This window comes from Stenella coeruleoalba (assembly GCF_951394435.1).
Source record: "Stenella coeruleoalba genome assembly, chromosome: 6".
In the NCBI taxonomy this organism is placed as follows: Eukaryota; Metazoa; Chordata; class Mammalia; order Artiodactyla; family Delphinidae; genus Stenella; species Stenella coeruleoalba.
In genome coordinates, this window is record NC_137151.1 from 127,884,658 (window position 1) to 127,903,613 (window position 18,956).

The following is an 18,956-nucleotide window of genomic DNA, read 5'->3' on the forward strand; positions in this document are numbered from 1 at the left end:
TGAGAACAAGTGTTTTCTAAGCTCACGAGGGTTCTGAGGAAGGACTTGGTGGATGGACACGCTGAGCTCGTTTGTTGCCAGACCTCCTATTTGGACCTGGTTCCGCGACACTGATTCTCGACTCTCTCTGACTCGTGTGGTTTGCGTTGAAAGCAAAAAATGCAGGGGAGGGGCTTCCCTGGTGGCGCAGTGGTGGAGAGTCCGCCTGCCGGTGCAGGGGACATGGGTTCGTGCCCCGGTCCGGGAAGATCCCACATGCCACGGAGTGGCTGGGCCCGTGAGCCATGGCCGCTGAGCCTGCGTGTCTGGAGCCTGTGCTCCGCAACGGGAGAGGCCACAACAGTGAGAGGCCCGCGTACCGCAAAAAAAAAAAAAAAATGCAGGGGAGCCTGATTTTGGGAAGACGCCCTTCTTCTTTCATAGACGGGGAGGGAGCAACTGCGGTGCCGGGTGGCGTGTTGGCTCCCTGGGCGGCGTCCCTGTAGGCGCCCCGTGCCTCAGCCGGTCACCCCCGAGCGGGTCACCAAGGATGTGAACAAGGGCCTCTCGCCCTGCCCGGGAAGTCCTGGTGGGACAGTCGGAGCGACCCCGGCCCACTCAGCTCACCGCTTCCGCCTGCCCACCCACCCTCCAGTTTGGGTGCAAGGGGACCAAGGCCAGAGGAGAGCAGGAAGCGCCATGGCTCAGAACCTGAGTCCTGGCCTCCAGAAATGGCCGCGTTGGCTTCTTGAGCTGTGACGCCCTCCACACGCAGGGGCCCGAGACAACACTTACCTCTCAGGGCCCTGGCGGGCAGAGGTCAACGGGGCTGTCCCCCTGGGGTCCCAGGGAACTGGCTACCTGTCCTTTCCGGCTCCTAGGAGCCCCCGCGTCCCCTGGATCAACTCCCGCCCCCCTCGCAGAGCTGGCATCGTCCCCTCTGACCAGGCCCCTCCCGCCTCCCGGGCTATCCAGGGTGGCCTCCCACCTCCTGGTTCCTTTGGCCAGGTGGGCGCCCTACTCACAGGTTCCAGGGGTCAGGACGAGGATGTCTCTGGGGGCCGTCATTCTGCCGGCCACGGGGCCCAACAGGCTTCTTTAGGGGAGGCCAGAGGGTCAGGGCGCCTCAGGACACGCAGCCCCGTCGGCGGTGCCGGCTGCCGCGGCCCTGGCAAGATGTTTTAAAACCCGTGCTGGGCTTACTGAAGAAAGTTTCAGCGGCCCGTTAATTTTGTGGTCTCCGGGGCCATTTCTGTCTTCACACCATCCAGCTGCCCGTGGGCCCCACTCAGCTCTGGCCTCTCCTCCCCTGGGCTCCGGCCTGCCCACCCACCCCCGCCTGCACGGCCGAGCCCTGAGAGAGTCTGCGCTGGGGCCTTCGTGGCCCCGCTCCTGGCCTGGGACAGAGAGCTCTCGTCTGGTGCCCAGCTCCCGCTCAGGGGCCCGCCCAAGCGTGCTCCGGGCATCCCACCCAGGCCCACAGCCGACGCAGCCTCCCTGACGGCCCGGTACTCTCAAGACCCCCGCCCCACGTTTCGTTTTCTTCACCTAGGACGTGGCCTTGGTCATGTGAAAGATCAAAAGGCAGGTAGATGGGAGGGTTGCCAGACCACGCCCGCGGGTGACCCTTGGGACTGCAGAATAAGTGGTCTGACCCTGCGAGCGGTTCCCAACTGTTTCTGTCACTGGGTCACGGGCCTCGAGTTCTGACCTCGAGTGCATGCTGCACGTCGGGGTGGACACAGCCAGGCCCTTCAGACGGACGGGCGCCCGAGGCCAGCCTGGTGTCATCAGCAGGCAGGACCCGCTGTGAACTGACAGCACAGCCATCCGAGTGCACAGCTCCAGCCACCCCCAGCGCTTGTGTCCTGTCCTCCCTTGAGGGCTGGGCTGCCCCCACCTGCCAAGCACCTGTGGATGGACAGCCACATCTATTCAACCTGGATGAGAAGGGACCCTGCCCGGTGCGGGGAGCGGGCGCCACTGCTGAGCTGGAACCCACTTGGCCACATGCGGGTTTTCCCAAGCCCTAGTCAGACTGTCTTGTGACACTTTAAACTGTCACATCCTCTTCTGCTCGGAATCCGGTCTCCTGGCACGCACAGAAGGGCGCTGAGACCTGTGGTGCTTTGCAGACAGGGGCTCTGCCCACCGCCCACTGCAGGGCCACTGCATCCTGGAGTAACTTCACAGGATGGAGGGACTACACACCTGCATTTCAGACCTTAACAGAGGGAACAGCAAAGCGAGCACTGGGCGTGCTCAGATGGCGACACTGCCACTCGGACACAGACTGGTCAGGCCGGCGCTCAGAGCCCAGGCACGGCTGATGCCTGCTGGGCCCGGGGCTGCCCACAACTGTTTTCATTTCATCTTTACTGGTGTCTGAAGACGTCCACGAGGAGGTCAGCGACCCTGATGGAACTGCCTGGACACAGTCATTGTGAAACTCCAGTAAGCGAAACACAATAACTAATTTATTAGTATCTTCGGGGCACAGGTGAGGGCAGGAGAGGCTTCCCCGCAGGCCACTCCCTGGGGGGTCCCGCTTCGCCCCCCCCCCCCCCCGGACACTGTGCACACGCGGCTCCTGCCTTGCGGCAGACGGGGGTCCCGTCCCTCTAGGTCCACAGCTGCCCCAGCGGCCTGTGTGCAGCGGCCCGGATAGCACCCTCAGACAGCACGCGGATTTCCCGGTGGACGTCCTCGATGCTCCTGGAGGCGTCGACTGTCTGGGCAGGGGCAGGGGGGAGAGACAGGTTAATGTTCTCAGCGGGTGGGGCAGCTTCCGGAGGGCACGGCTTCCGCTCCTCTGGGGTCCTTGACCCCCGGCCTCGCCTAGGGACAGTGAGCTGGGCAGGCCCTTGGGACCGAGCCGCCTGGCCCCCCGGCTGCAGCCCCGGTCAGACGCTCACCTCCAGGGGACCCCGGTGCCGCCAGCAGAGGCGGCGAGGGCAGCGCCCACTCCCGCCCCTCCACGGCTGCGCCCGGACCTGCCTGTACCGCAGGTTCTGCCGGGAGCCCAACTTGGGTCCGACTCCTCTCCCTGGTACGATGGGCTTCGTCCCGATAGCTGGCTGCCCCACCTTGCTGACACAAGGACCTTCGGTCACCGGGGGGCCAGCCCACGAGAGGAGCGACCCTCCACCGGAGGGAGGGACACATGCCGGGCCACATGAGGGAAGGCGTGCCTGGGAGGCCCCTCCTCAGGCAAGCCTCAGCTCTGGGCACTAAGAGCCTCTAGGCAGCCTCTGGCGCAGCAAACTCTGGAAAAGCTCCAGGGTGTAGACACGCTCAGACAGCTGTAACCGCGGCACAAAGTCTATGAGGAGCGACACCGCCTCCCCACGGGCCCCCCGGCCCCGCCTGAAGGTCACCTTGCCAGCCACGGCCCAGCTGCAGAGCTCTGGCACAGAACCATCCCAGGCAGCTGGCGGTGCGTGGCACCTCCCGTGTGGACACGTACGTGGACACCCCTCGTCCTCTGGGGGCCCAGATAACCGCCTCTATCTCTTCCTTCATAAAATGGAACCAGGGACACCTCAGGACACTAGGCCGGGACAGCACAGGGTGAGCCCAGAGGTCAATCGTAATGGGCCGGGACCGGGAAAGGCCGGAAGTGAGGGGAACTGATCAGAAGGACCCGGGGCTGGGGTGGGGGTCACCCAGGGGCCAGACCTGGGCCAACCTGCGCCTCCAATTGTGAGGAAAACAGGTTGCTGGTGAGTACGCGGTACAAACGTGAGTCCGTGCAAGTGTAAACATATAAACGAACTGGAAGTCTATGAGCAGCGTCAAAGCACCACCTCAAAGCGGGACGCGGAGTGACTTCACCGTGAACTGCTTAACCCAGAGCTCAAGGGGAGCATCGCTGGAGCGCGACACACCAAGGGTGCGCAGCCCGTGACGGGGCAGCGACAGCCCACCAAGGACACACAACCTGATCCAATCACAAAGTCAATCTGAGGTTCGGCTACAAAGCGACTGTTGCGACCTTCAAAAAAGTCAAGGTTGAGAAAGTCACAGGCTGGAGGCCAGAGAGGTGTGCCTGTGAACCACGTCCTGTTACAAGGGTCACTAGTGGGACCGGGGGGTCAGGCAGTAGGAGCGGATCCATGTGACTGGCCCCATTTTGACAGGGAGGGGGTGTCAGGTACTAATTTATTCTCAAATGGTCCTGGAAGAGTTCCTTGTATCGTACTTAAAACTTTCCTGTAAGTTTGTGACTGCTTTAAAAATTTGAAAAATACTAAGAAAAATAAATTTTCAGATAAACAGAAGTTGAGAATGCTATGCCAGGAGACCTGCCCTACAGGAACATTAAAGGAAGTTCTTAAAGCTGCGGGAAACGAGACAAGACGAACAGTCAGTGCAGGAAGGAGAGGAGAGCGCCGCTGGCCTTCCCCTTTCACATTCCTGATGCTGTGAAGTCTTGTCGTGTTCCCAGCAGGTGCTGAAACGTAGTATAAATCAAGAAAAACTTACACCATGTAGAACTAGTTAAAAAAAACCAGAGAGGGACTTCCCTGGCGGTCCAGTGCTCTCAATGCACGGGGCAGGGGTTCGATCCCTGGTCGGGGAACTAATCCCACACACAGGCCGCGTGGCACAGCCAAAAAAAAAAGAACCAGAGGAAAACTCTGGAATTCAGTAGCTGATAGAACCAGCCAGCAGAGAGATGACAGGGATCTGAGGCACCGCACTGCAGCCTCCATCTGGGGAAAGACACGCCCTTCCTTCCACCCCCGAGCACACGGGAGACAAACAGAAAGGTCAAGGGTGTACTCCGGACCTGCACACAGAGGAGCCCCGGCCCTGGCCACAAACCAGCACCAGCCAGAGCAGGACAGCGGGGAGGCACAGCTGGAGGGCGAGGGAGAAGCACGAGGTGCCAGAACTGAGAACCCAAACCCTGGGACCTGCCCGAGTGGCGAGGACACTGCCAGCAGTAAGAGGAGCAGCGGCCGTGCCAGGTGGGCACGTGCAGGGAAGATGGACCGGGGCTCCGGGTCACGTGCCCTGAGGTGGGCGGGCGCCAGGCCGCAGGGACGGAGAGCAGGGCGGTGGCAGCTGTGGCGGGTGCGGGCCGCCTGGCGCCTGGAGTCAACGAAGGCCCCACGCTCGACCCGGTTGCATGGGAGCTAAAGTGCCGCTGCCTGACACCCACGGACTCGGCGTTCTGGGTGCTGGCCTCGCACAGCTGACGTCCAGCAGGGGACGGGAGCCCGCTGGACGGCCGGCTCGGCACAGGGTCCCCCGTGCAGGACGCCTGCTCTGGAGCCGCTGCCCGTGCGGCCCTGCCCTGGGCCAGCATCAGGGCACCGACCCACGTCCTGCACCAACCCCAGGACCAGAAAGTGCTGCCCCCAGGAGGGCCCGGGCACCGCGCCCACCTTCCAGGGCAGACTGGAGTCTCCCAGGAGCTGCTGGAAGCACTGCAGGGCCCGCTGCTGGAAAGGGCTGCTCTCGTAGCGTTCACGGCCGAACTCGCCCCTCGCGGCGGCCTCTGCCAGCTGCAGCTGCAGGAACACAACCAGGTCCGGTTTGGGGAGGCCCACGTCTGGCTGCTTGCACCAGTCCAGGGAGAAATTCTGGAGACGGAGAACCCAACCGTTACGGATCCAGCTTAATGCGGTCTCATTCCTGGTTTCAAAATTCATCGAAAAGGGGGAAAGGCGAGCTGACGTTTGAGGGGAGAGTTCTTACACAGCAGCAGCTCTGTCCTTTAGGTCTCCAGCGTTTTGCTTTCACTCACATCACCTTCCTGTGTTTTGACATGTGAATACGTTCACAGTGGACAGAACACCCCGGGGCCCAGGACGCGTCACTCAGGGCCCGGGACCGAGGGCATCACGCGTGCATCCCACATCCTCTGGCCAAGCAGTGGCAGCAGACGAGCCAGGGCATCACTCCCTTCTACAGAGAGGGGAAGGCCCCAATCCTGGAGACGCTCGCCTGCGCCCCGTGTGCTGTCTCCTGCATGTCCCCTCTCATTCATCCTCGCAACTCTAAAAATAGTGTCCCCACTTCTAGAGGAAGAGAGAGCCACACAGCTCTGAAGATTTAAAAGGGTTAGAGCCGAGCTGTGGGCTCAGAGCCTTGTGCTGCCGGGACACCCTGACTGGAGAAGGGAGCCCGTCAGCCCTGCCCGAGCCTGCGTGCTTTCCACAGATGGAGCCGTGTGGCCGGTACCTCGGGGGACTGCCCTAAAGGAGGACCCAGCTAGCTCGTGCGGGAAGACTGGCAGGGTTAGAAGGCTGTCATTTTGCAGCCCTTCGTGAATTAGCCACGATCAAAGACGGTTACCACAAAAAGGAGATAACCAGGCATGCCGTGCCTCTTGATAGGTGACTCGGGAAAATAAAAAATTCAAAAATTTTAGCGGAAGGAAGAAAAGAGATGCAGGAACCTATGTATCGAGAGATTCAAGAGACATTTCAAGAATGGACCTTAACTGGCGGGATTCCGATTCAATCGAACGGCTCCTGAGAGCACTGGGAACTCTGCACACTGCCTGAATGATGACACTCTGGAATGGGTGAGACGAGGTTTCGGAAAAGCTGCTTTGAGGATGTGCACCGAAATGTTTATGAAGGGACTGATGATGTGTCTGGGGGTCACAGAGACCAGAAGCTTCTGAGGCAGGTGACGGTGCTGGGTGGCTTATTTTCTCTGCTGGTATATGTTTGAAAATTTTTAAATAAAAAGCAGGAAAAAAGGGCAGTGTAGTCACTGCCATTATGCCTGTGAAACAGCAGCTCCCTGGAACAGGGGGTCAGGAACACAGCACGAAAGCACCCCAGACACTCTCACCATCTTTTCCGCAAACAGGACGCTGGATGAAACAGGCCTGCCGATGGACCATATGTGTAAATGTATGATGTGAAATGTGTCGGCCAAATGAAAAATGCAGTTGTATCTATGAAAACCTGTAGCTACAAAAAAGGTTTCTCTTCTTGTCGACAAAGACCAAATTGACCTGGCGAACACGGGGATCTCAAACCGCTAGAGGCAGTGACATGAAGAGACTCGCGCTGCGACTGCTCTGTGCCCATGGGGACCACACTGAGTCCACACCAGGCACAAACCACGCGCTGGGGCCGGAGCGGCACTCACCTCCTTGGCGCTGGTGAAGGCGACCCCAGAAAAGGCATACCTGTCCACGACCAGGGTGATGCCCTGGCTCAGCTTCTCCTTAATTAGCGGCCTACAAAAAAGAGGATCCTGTGAGCCATGGTCCTGGCTTCATAGGCCCTGAGTCTCATGCTCAAATCACCCTGAGGACACAATTCAATTCAGAAGCCAACATGAAGGGATCACGCGCGGGCAGCAATCTGTAGCCTGACTTTCATCCCCCAAGGCTCTGAATCTTCACTCCCAGCAAAGCCCAGCACGAAAAGACAACTTCACTAAAGGGGATAAATACAACTGGCATCGGCAGCTGTCCAGAGGCAGCTCAGCTGTCCGGGAGTGGAAGGGCCAGGCCCTGCGGGGAGAGGAGGGGCCAGGCCAACAGGAGGGAAGGCTGGACGTGGCCCGGAGGTGATGAAGGATGCTCCTGCATCCGCCTGGGAGCCAGGACACCCTCCAGCAGGAGGCAGCAGGTCCCCACCACCCTCCGGCCCCGAGACCTTAGCAGGATGGGTGCAGAGGCTTGGCATGGGCCAGAAGCACTGCTTGCACTTTGGGGAACAAGAGTTACGGTGAGAAGCTCACAGAACAGCACAGCGGGGGGCACCTCCAACAGTGAGACGCCATTCCCATCACAGCGTCATTCCTAAGTGCAAATTATCAACACTTAAAACTACCTAATCTTGTGAACAGAACACTGGTAGAATATGGCATGAGCACAGAAGATGCAACTGTACAGAGAGCGAGAAAGATGCCCCATAAACACCCTCCTGACACGTTGCTAACAAAGCAAAGCACATTGGGCACACAGGCGGCTGCCTCTATATCAGACAGAAGGTGAGTCAAGACAACAGGCATCTGCTGATTTCGTTTAGAAGTGAATGGGCCTGCTTACCGACAGCGGAAGGCAGGGCTTGGATGGAAAGGGGGTGGGCAGGGCAGTGACCTTTCTGTATGATTCTGACTCTTAGAACCATTTCATGTTTTACATATTTGAAAACTGAAATCAACAAGAATGGGAAAAAAAAAAGAAAAACCTAAAATTGTATACAAAGTCAAATGAACCTACCCGTATCCCAAATGAACACAGTGGAAGGGCAAAGGCGTGCCTGAGATGTTTGGACACAGCACCGTGTGCCCCCATTCTAACAACAGAGCTGCAACCACCTGTGGAGCTGGTGGCTTTACGTAGGTGAGGGCAGGCTTTACGTAGGTGAGGGCAGTGATCCTAAGACCAGCCCGTGGAGGGCAGGATGGGGCAGATGAGCCCAGGTGCTGGATGAGATGGCAGGGGTCAGACAGATGCAGGGGACGTGAACACATGCAGAAGCTGAGCAGATGTCGGTCTCTGAAGTCCACCCTCCACAAAGAGCAGAGAACAGCTGGCCCCGGCTAAAGCAGGAGGCACGGAAAGCCGCAATACCTTGTCAGGCCAGAAACACGTCCAAGGGACGAAGGAGCCAGCCTGAAGGGGTTCCCACAGGCCGAGGCTGGGACAATCTGAACAGCGAAATGACTAACAGTAGCGCTTATGACCCACTGATGATGGACGGACGGATGGACGGACACGGAAGGCAGGAAAGCTCTTCCTTACACAGAATGCCAGCTGATCAGTGTTGCGGAAATGACAGAATCAGAAAATCACAATAACAGACTCCAGCAGGATGACTAACCAACACAAACTAGGAGGTTTCATAGAAAGGGGATATTTTTGGTTTTATGAGTTCCCCTTTTGACTATTTACAACAGGAAAGAGAGTCACTTAGTGGAAGAGCCTGGCCAGCAGCCCCCTCACTAATCAGGGGAAACCCAAGTGGCCTCGCATCCCGCCACGATGCCCTCAAGAGGACCCAATGTCACTTCTGGGGTCTTCCTATCAAAAATGCAAACCCAAATCTACTCATGAGGAAACATCAGGTAAACCCAGCATTTCATAAAATAGCCCTTGATTTTTAAAAAGAGTGAGCAAATGGTAAAGCAAATGTGGCAAAATGTTACTAACCGGGGAAGCCTGGGGAAGGGCACCCGGGGGTTCTTGGCGCAGACTTCCTGACTGATTGCAACTATTCCAGAATAAAAAGTTTAAAAACAGGTAGAGAAGAACATCGCTAAATTGCTACGGAAAGTAAGAGAGATTGCTCATTTCCAGGAATTTAATTCCTGGATGGCCCTAGAGGATCAGTAGGTTTTGACAAACAGCCGGGGAGGGAAGTGGAGGCTGTTACCGCAATCGGTGCCAGGGAAACCGCGCAGCAGCTGGGAGGGGAGATGACTTCCACGACCAGCAACTGACCCGGTAAAGACGCAGCACAGCAAAAGGGCAGAAAACCAGGGGCTGAGGAAGTAACCAGAGTCCTCTCAGAAAGTGCTCCAAGCACCAGGGTGAACTCAAAACAGCCTAGGTTAACTGAGCACCCGTTCCCAGGCCCGCCCTGCACACGAGACCTGAGGGGTACTAGGGGCCACAGCGCTGCCCGGCATCCGACCTGTCAGCCAAGGACTTCCAAGTGTCAGCAAACCTAATCTGATGGCAGTGGCTGGAATAATCAGAAGGGGGAGCTGTGGCAGAACGAATGGCCCAGAGACTTGCAGGCCTGTGTCCTGGAAGCAGACAGCAATTAGGGAATGGAGTCAGAACTGTTTCTCATTTTCAGCTGCTCTGACATTACTTTTCTAGAAATCCACAAAAAGCGAAAATCACAACATTTATGTCAATAAACTCCAGATGTGTTAAAGACTGTAAACCTACCCTCATTCTCATCTAATACACGGAGGGGGAGGCCTTTCCAGACAAGACCACCGGCTACGCCAAAGCCAGAGGAGAGCAGTGCCAGCTTGCCTGTGAGAGGGAACAAGGCACAACCACCTGAACGTCCGTCCACTGGCATCCCTCAGTCCAAGGTGGGGCAGCCTTTCCGGAGAGCAGGCCGCTGGGACGGGAGAGAAGAGGAAGAGTGCAGATCGGGAGGCGGCCTCAGGAAGCCAGCCGTGAGGTAATCTGTACGGTAGGGTCCCATTCATTCACGTTAAAACAAAACACCTCCGATGACATGTGTGTTACCTACATACGTGTGTAAATGGAAACAGAAGCACCTGAGAGCGGACCCCACAGGCACTTCGTCAACAGTTGTGCAGGGTGAAGAGGGAATCCACCAAGATGATGTAAGTCAAAAAGAGGGCGCGAGAGGGCACACCCCAACATAAACTCAACTTCACTTAATGATGTGTCAACACTGGTTCATCAAAGACATAAATAAGAGCATCTCTGGGCGGGGAGGAAGGGACGGGGGCATTGGGGGGGGCTCTTTTCTGTGTACCTAAAACTACCTAGTCTATTAATTACAAAAAGCTGGGAGCGGGGGGTGGGGAGAAGAAAAAAAGCATTAACTAGCTCTTTGGGATCCGTGACCTAAAGAACCTTGCAAAGGTACAGCCTCCAGCATGCTCTCAGCCACTCAGAAACAGAGCCGCATTCAGCCTTGGGGACAGGCACAGAAGCAGGGGGAGCGGCAGAAGGACAGGGGTGTTTACACGTGTTCCCAGCGGTTCGCAGAGAACAGCAGGTGCACCGAGTGATCTTCCACCTCGCTTTTCTTTTCCAAGTAGGAACTCAGAAGCTTGCCAATCTCAGTTGATCTTTCTAAAATAAAAGAGAACAACACACAAAAGTGAGGACAGGCTCTCCATCTACATTCGTAGTTTGTGCCAAATTTCGAGGCCCTGACCCAAGTCTAACTTTGAGTTTTATTTTACAACTTTAGACAGGTTCAGACCTTTTCCTGAGAAAGGGCAGCAGTGTGCAGACACACTGGGATGAAAAATGCTTTAGGAAGAAGGAACTCAGGTAGGAGGCAGCAACTGCAAAGGAACTGCCAACCAAGGGGAACTGGTACCAGGAGCTACCTCGATACCAAGAGAAGGATATTCAACTCCCAAAGTCGGCCCTCCACATCTGAGGTTCTGCATTTTTGCATTCCACCAACACAAGACTTCATAGTACTGTATGTTTATTGAAAAAAATATGCATATAAGTGGACCACTGCAGTTCAAACCCATGTTGTTCAAGGATCAACTGTATAAGATTTGTAGACTGGTTGGCTTAAAGATTAAAATGATAAATATTCAAAAAGAGCACTTTCGGACTTCCCCGGTGGTTGAGACTCGCAGGGGGCACGGGTTCATTCCCTGGTCAGTGAAGTTCCACATGCCACACAGTGTGGCCAAAAGGAAAAAAAACAAGAAAATTTTAAAATGCATCCCCCCCCCCATCTCCCTACCCCTGGTTTTCAAGATCAATGTTTTACCTTAAAAAATTAAAAATATGACACAAAACCCTTCACAGGGTAAACAGCCATGCAAGGACAGGGGGCGGGAAACCCAAGATAAAACGGAGACTTGGATTACAAAGCAGCACCTGGAAACTTTTAGGGGTCACAGATATACTCATTCTCTTGGTCGTGAAGACGCTTTCCTGGGTGTACATGTGCCAAGACTCACTAAACACGTGACTTTACTGCACATCAGCCGCGGGGCAGCTGCGCAAAAACAGAACCACAGACCACTGAGGCTCGGGGACCACAAGGGTGGTCCCCGCGCTCCGACCCGCGGACAAACGAGAGCGAGTTCAGCGAAGGAGGCCTTCGCTTCTCGTCCTCAGGAGCCGGCGAGGCCTCCGTGGCCCCTGGGTCCCCTCCCCGGCCCCCGGCATCCCGGAACCCCGCGCCCGCCGCGCCCACCCGGGAAGCGCAGCAGCTCGGCGCAGTGGCCCGCGGCGCAAAGCGCGTCCACCAGCTTGCGGCTCTGCGTGCTCTTCCCCGCACGGTCCACACCCTCCAGCACGATGAGAGCGCCGCGCCTGCCCGCCATCGCCGCGTTTCCCGCCTCCGCCACCACCCCCAGCGCAGCCGGGCCGCCCGGACCTCCCATTGGCTGCAATGGGCCGGCGCCCGCGGCGCGCGCCGGGATTGGCTCAGATGAGCCGGATTGGCTGGGACTAGTCCGGCGGAAGCGGCGCGACTGGCCCGACGGGGCCTCGGTCGCACCGCCTCTTCCGGGCCGGAAGCCGGGCGCGCGTCGTTCCGCGCGCGGGCCGCTGTCGTGGGCGCGGGCGGTCGTCCCTCCTCCTAAAGTTCGGGGCTGCGGCCTCGGGGCCCGCCCGCCGCCGACTCCCCGACGGCGGGGACCTTGAGGGCGCGCGCCCCGGCACCGGGAAGCGCTCAGTGAGGTTGGCCGCTGTCGTCTTAGGGGCGGTTCCAGGTGAGACCGCGTCGGCCGCCTTCTCGTCGAGGGGTCCCGCCCTCGGGCCTCGTGGCCCCGGAGGCCTGTCCCCAGGTACCGTCACGGTGGGGTCAGACCTCAACCTAGGGGGTTGGGGCGGACACCAGCGTTCGGCCCGTGCCAAGCTGAGAGCCGCGTTTCCCAGAACTGCCTCTGGAACGTTCGAGTTTGCCGAGGAGAAATCCGGAGGCAGCCGGAAGTGTGGCCGTGAACTTCAGGACTGCTCTCCAGGGAGCCTTCGTGAAGCACCTGCTCCCCTGCTGCAGACGAGAGACGGGCGAGGGCTCTCCAGGGCTGGGGACGGCAGCGGACCCCCGCGAGCTCTAGACTGTCCACCTCGGTGCTTGGGCTGAGGTCGTGGCAACAGTTTGCCTGACTTTCCTACCCCACCTCATTTGGTTCAAGCCCCTGATTTCCCGTGACCCCAGACACCTATGGTCGCTTGACGTTTTCCTGATGGACCGTTGCTTGATTTGGTTGTGGGTTCCGGAAAAGTGGTAGATTCTATCATTCCCAATTGTTGGCTTTCTTCCTTGATGTTGGGTTTGGCCCTGTGACTTCCAGGGCATCTGTAAAGTAACCAGAGCTGACTTTCAGGAAGAAACTTTAAAAGCTGTTGTGCGGGTCACCCCTCCCCTTCCTGCCGCCAGTGTGAGAACAGCATGTGCACGATTAGGGCTGCTTTTTCACCCTGGACCCTGGAATGAACAAACAGCCACAGCCAAGCCACAGCCATTGCAGCTGATAGGTGGCACCAGCAAGAAACACAGTTGTGATGCCGAGTCCACCGAGGCTTTGGGGCCCTTTGTTACTGCGGTACGACCTAGTGAAAGGTCGTTGATACAAACACTAGTACTTAACACTGCCTTTGAATTATGAGTCTTGTTCTGAAATTTTCATCTCCTTGCCCTCAAAAGGATGAGGGGATTAGGGATTACAGTACACAAGAGAACCCTCCTGGGGTTGGGCAAGTCCCAGGACAGCCTTGTACCACATCTGTAGGATGAACTTACCAGGCAGACAGGCAGGAACACGTGCAATACATCAGCTTGTGACCGCACAGCCTTCCTGGTCACCCATGGAAATGTGGGGAGCCTGGCTGCTGGGTCCTTGTATGCAGGGGATGCCCTTTTGATGGCAGAAGTTGCTAAACTGGCACAAGTACAGTGAAATTTCTTATTAAGATAAGGAAGCAATTTTGCTTCCACCTCTTCCAACATGCCTTTGACTGCAGGTACCAGAATGCCAGCCTAACTGGCTTAAATCACCAGGATGTCTAATCATCTCACATAACACAAAGTCCAGAGTTAGGCAGCCAAGAACTGTTTCTGCTACTCAGTGATGTCAGATGTTGGGTCAACAACTTACCAGTTCTCATAGCTTGTCCCTCGTGGTCACAGGGTGACTGCAGCACCTCCATGCATGCAGTCGTGACCTCACATCCCTGACGCAGGTACAGGAGAGTCCTTGCGTCCGTCTCTGTGCTTGCTACACTGAGAACCATCTCCGCAGTCTGCCCTGAGCAGTGCGAGTCTCCCCTGCCACGGAGGCCTGGTAGCGGGCACAAGGGCATCTACTTCACGGAGGAAATGCCAGATAGGGCGCTGGGCCTGAGTGTACTTGGGGCGAGGGAAGGGCCAGAAGCTGGCCGGAATTGCTGAAGCTGGCTGATGGGATGTGGAGTTTGTTAGGTCCTCTCGGCTTTTGTGAGTTTGAGACTTTGCATTAAAAAAGAGGCCCCATAGCTCTTACTGTCCTATTGCACCTTCCATCACAGGAATTGGTCAGACTTTGCTACTATCCATCAAAGACTTTCTCCCTGTTTTAGCTGGGTTGCAAGAGCAAAATGCCACAGGCTGAGTGGCTTAAACAGCAGAACATCTTCCTCACGGTTTTGGAGGCTGGAGGTCCAAGTTCACGGTGCCAGGAGGGTTGATGTTCTCCCTCTGGGTTGCAGGTGGCCACCTTCTCACTGTGTCCTCACATGGCCTTCACACTGTACAGCTGTGGACAGAGAGAGAGAGGTCTGGTTTCTCTTCCTCTTAATGATCTCTCAAATACAGTCACATTGTGGTTTAGGGATTCAGCCTATGACTTTTGGGGGGGAATATTCAGTCCATAGCACTCATCTACTTCCAGAAGAATAAGATTGTGCTGGGCACATCACTGCCCTGTTAGATGCCATCGCTCAGCCCTCCCTGCAGGTAGATGGGGCCAGGTGGCTAAGTTACTGCCAATGAGACGTGAGCAGCAGTGGTGTGTGCCCCTTCAGACGGTGGGCGGAGCATTCTCCCTCTCCCCCAACCCCCCGACCTTCTTGCAATCCACCCTTGACCATGAAGACAATGGCGAGGCCCTTTGGGGGCAGACGCCACGCTGGAAGGAATCTGGGTCCCTGAGTAACCCCGCGGAGCATGGCTGCCTGGCCCCTGGACTGTTAGATAAGAAATAAAATTCCTTCTGTGCTAGTGGATTTTGGTTGGGTTTCTTTGTTAGAGTAGCTTAGCCTTCCCCCAAAGCACTGGCTCTTGACTGGGGGACATTTTGACAGTCACAGCTTGGGGTGGGGTCTAAGAGCAGCTAGTGGGGGAGGCCAGGGTTGTTGCTGGCCATCCTACAAGCACAGGAGAGGCGCCCCCCTCCCCCCAGCAAAGACTTATTGGTCCCAAACTGTCAGTAGTCCCAAGGTTGAAATTTGTTATCAAAGATTTATCTAAAGTATTGCAACATACTGAAAGAAGAAGCATGGATGAAAAATGCTCTCTGCCGTATCAGTAAACAAAGGATGTTGCAGCTATCAAGCCGGCAGCTACTGCAGACACCCCTGATGGTGTACCCTGAGGGGATTCAGGAGGGAGAGAAGCGGGATCCTGGCCCTAGATAGTTAAGGTGCACATCAGAGGAATGATTTCAGTGAGCCCAGACTGTTGAATTTTCCCATACATAGAAAAGTGTTAACTCCATTAACTTGAGGTGTCTGTTTTCTTTAATTAACAGTACTCTTTTGATGTTTCGACTGCGCCGTTTTTGTTGCAAAAACTCTCATAGATCCTGGCTCCTCTCTTACCTCCTCAGAGCAGTTGCTCAGAAAGTCTGACAAATAAAGCTGAATTCTCAACTTTTAGGTTGTGCATTTTTTTTCAGTCGACAATAGTTAGGGAATCATCTCTCATTTTTGCAGTTTCTAAAACGGTCTTTGTAAGAGAATTCATCAATATCTGGGAGGAGTTATTTTCATTATATGATACAGGAAGACCACTACCCTTCAAAATAAAGAATTTTTTTTTTAGATGAAAGGCATGAAGACCAATTTCCCCATAGATAACAGTAAAGGACATAAAATGACAGAAGAACTACAAACAGCCAACAAATGTGTGAAAATCTGTTTAGCCTCACTTGAAATCAAAGAAACACAAAACACTGAGGTTTTTTTTCCCCCTATCAGGTTAAGCAAAGATAATAAAGCCTGGTGAAATCTAGGGTTAACAAAAGTAGAAACATATGCAATGGAGTGTCAGTATAACCTTCCCCTCGGGCAATGCATTTGGAAATAGCAGCACTTAGAACACGCCCTTTGAGCCAGCAATACAATTTCTAAGAATCTATCTTGAAGAACTAATAAGACGGGACTTTCCTGGTGGTGCAGTGGTTAAGACTCCACGCTCCCAATGCAGGGGTCCCGGGTTCAATCCCTGGTCAGGAAACGAGATCCTGCACGCTGCAACAAAGAACCTGCATGCCTCAACTAAGAACCAGCGCAGCCAAATAAATAAATATTAAAAAAAAAAGAACTAATAAGACAATGTGGTAGATTAAGATGGCCACAACTGCGCTACTCCTCCGATTGAGAGGTGGGGGTCTACTTTCCCCTCCCCTTGAGTCTGGGTTGGCCCCAGACTCAACCAATGGAATGTGGTGAGGTGATGTCCTGGGATGACCAAGGTGAGGTCACAAGGGTCTGGCAGCTTCCACCAGGGCCTCCTGGAAATCTCCAGAAGCCCTGAGCAGCCACATAAGAAGCACAACTGGGCTGGAGAGGCAATGTGTAGGTGCTCTGGTCCCTGGTACCAGTTGAATGCAGCCTTCCAGCCACACCAGTGATCTCTACTGTATCACACAGAAGAATCACCTAACTGAGCCTTGCTAGAGTGCCTGACCTACAAAAATTGTGAGCTCTAATAAAATGCTTCTTTTAAACCACAGAGTTTTCAGGTATTTTATTATGCAGCAGTAGATAACTGGAACATATACATACAGGTGTATGAACAAATGTTCACCAGAGCACTATTTATGGTAATGAAAGATTGGGAACAATCAAAATATTGTTCATCTATTAGGAGTCTGTTAAAGTATGGTACACTAACACTGTGAAATATATCGAATAAACAGAATGACATAAAATTGAGTAAAACATGGCCAGAATTTGTGAAGAGTATTGTTAAAAATGTAAATGGTAGAAAAGTGGATAGTGTGACACCAATTAAGAAAACCAACAGCTCAATTTAAAAACTGGGCAAAAGATCTGAACAGACACCTCACCAAAGAGATGTACAGGTAGCAAATATGCATGTGAAAAGGTGCCCAACATCACTTGTCATTAGGGAATTGGAAATAAAATGAGATACCTCTACACGTCTATTAGCATGGCCAAAATCCAAAACACTGACAACACGAAATGCTGGCAAGGATGTGGAGCAAGGATGTGGAGCAACAGGAACTCTTATTCATTGCTGGTGGAAATGCAAAATAGTACAGCTCATTCTGGAAGACAGTTTGGTGGGTTCTTTCTTTTTTTAAAATAATTAATTTTTATTTTTGGCTGCATTGGGTCTTTGTTGCTATGCTTGGGCTTTTCTCTAGTTGTGGCAAGCGGGGGCTACTCTTTGTTGTGGTGCACGGGCTTCTCATTGCGGTGGCTTCTCGTTGCGGATCATGGGCTCTAGGTGAGCAGGCTTCAGTAGTTGTGGCTCGCGGGCCCTAGAGCGCAGGCTCAGTAGTTGTGGCGCAGGGGCATAGTTGCTCCGCGGCATGTGGGATCTTCCTGGACCAGGGCTCGAACCCGTGTCCCCTGCATTGGCAGGCGGATTCTTAACCATTGCACCACCAGGGAAATCCCAGTTTGGCAGTTTCTTACAGTGTGACCCAGCAATTACAGTTCTTGGTATTTACCCAAAGGAGTTTAAAAAAATGTCCACACGAAAACCAAAACACGAATGATTATAGCAGCTTTATTCATAATTGACAAAACTTGGATGCAACCAACATGTCTTCAGTAGGTTAATGGAGGGACTTCCCTGGTGGTCCAGTGGTTAAGACTCTGTGCTTCCACCGTAGGGGGTGCGGGTTCAATCCCTGGGTGGGGAACTAAGATCCCGTGTGCTGCGCGGCATGGCCAAAAATAGGTAACTAAATAATAGGTGAATGGATAAATTGTGGAACATATAGACAATGAAATATTCTTTAGCGTTAAGAAGAAATGAGCCATCCAGCCACGAAAAGGAACGGAGGAAACTTAAAATGCCTATTACTAAGTGAAAGAAGTCAATCTGAAAGGGCTACATACTGTATGATTTCAACTATATGACATTCTGGAAAATGCAGAACTAAAGACAGTGAAAAGATCAGTATTTGCCAGGGGTTCGGGGGCAGGGAGAGGGATGAATAGGAGAAGCAGACGATTTTTAGGGCAGTGCAGCTATTCTGTATGATACTGTAATGGTGGATACTTAACATAATTGTACAACACAGAATCATTCGTAATGTAAACCATGGAATTTAGTTAATAATAATGTATCAGTATTGCTTCATCAATTTTAATAAATGTACCCCACCCATGGAAAATGTTTATAATAAAGGAAACCGTGTGTATGTGTGGAGGGGGTGTATAAGAACTCTGTATTTGCTTCTCGATTTTTCTGAAAACCAAAAACTGCTCTAAAGTCTATTAATAAAAACACTTATCTACTTAAAACAATAAAAAGGTGGGTAGTGTGCAATTATGTACGCGAGCGCGCGTGTGTGCATTTTCACATCAAGCATTAAATGGGGCCAGAAAGGTTGCACCGAAACTGCTATCATTTAGATTGAAAGGTGAGCAAGATAATCACAGTCCTTTAACTTCGGGAGATTGGGAAACTGTAAATTCCTGTACAGTTTGAATTTCTACAATGAAGATAAAATTGGCAAAACAATGAACGTGTTTCCACTCTTAAATATCTGCCTGGGGTTTAGTGAAGAGTTCACGGAGGAGGGTGTACCTTTAAACGTGCATTTTCAGTGATGAACGACTGCCCCCGCTGACCCCCGGAATCGCAGAAGTCTGGGTCCGCGGGGCCCCGGAGGCCGCTCCTCCTCGGGGTCGGGACGCGCTCCACCTCCCCGCTACCAGACACCTGCTCCGCCCGCCCCGCCGGGACCGCCCAGCTCCCGCGCGACACCTCGCGCGGCCCCGACCGGAAGCCGTGGGGCGGCTCCAGACGGCGCCCCGCCCCTGAAGGCGACCAATCAGCGCGCGGGGCTCATTAATAGTGACCACGCCGGCCCCGCCTCCGCCTCTCGCGGGGCCACCG

The 18,956-nt window shown here is 54.4% G+C and overlaps 1 protein-coding gene across 2 annotated transcripts; it reads right to left on the reverse strand.

Moving 5' to 3' along the window:
- Positions 1 to 2,505: 2,505 nt before the first annotated feature.
- On the reverse strand, positions 2,506 to 12,003 carry DTYMK (deoxythymidylate kinase). 2 transcript variants are annotated; one of them, XM_079924086.1, is made up of 5 exons: positions 11,847 to 12,003; positions 10,642 to 10,750; positions 7,096 to 7,186; positions 5,373 to 5,498; positions 2,506 to 2,711 (listed from the first exon to the last, which is right to left on the reverse strand). In XM_079924086.1, the coding sequence occupies exons 1-5, from the start codon at positions 11,974 to 11,976 to the stop codon at positions 2,601 to 2,603; spliced, it is 567 nt and encodes a 188-aa protein (XP_079780212.1). In that variant the 5' UTR covers positions 11,977 to 12,003; the 3' UTR covers positions 2,506 to 2,600. The 2 variants fall into 2 exon arrangements, with proteins under 2 accessions (XP_079780212.1, XP_079780211.1); XM_079924085.1 differs by having other exon boundaries at positions 5,373 to 5,570.
- Positions 12,004 to 18,956: the final 6,953 nt, after the last annotated feature.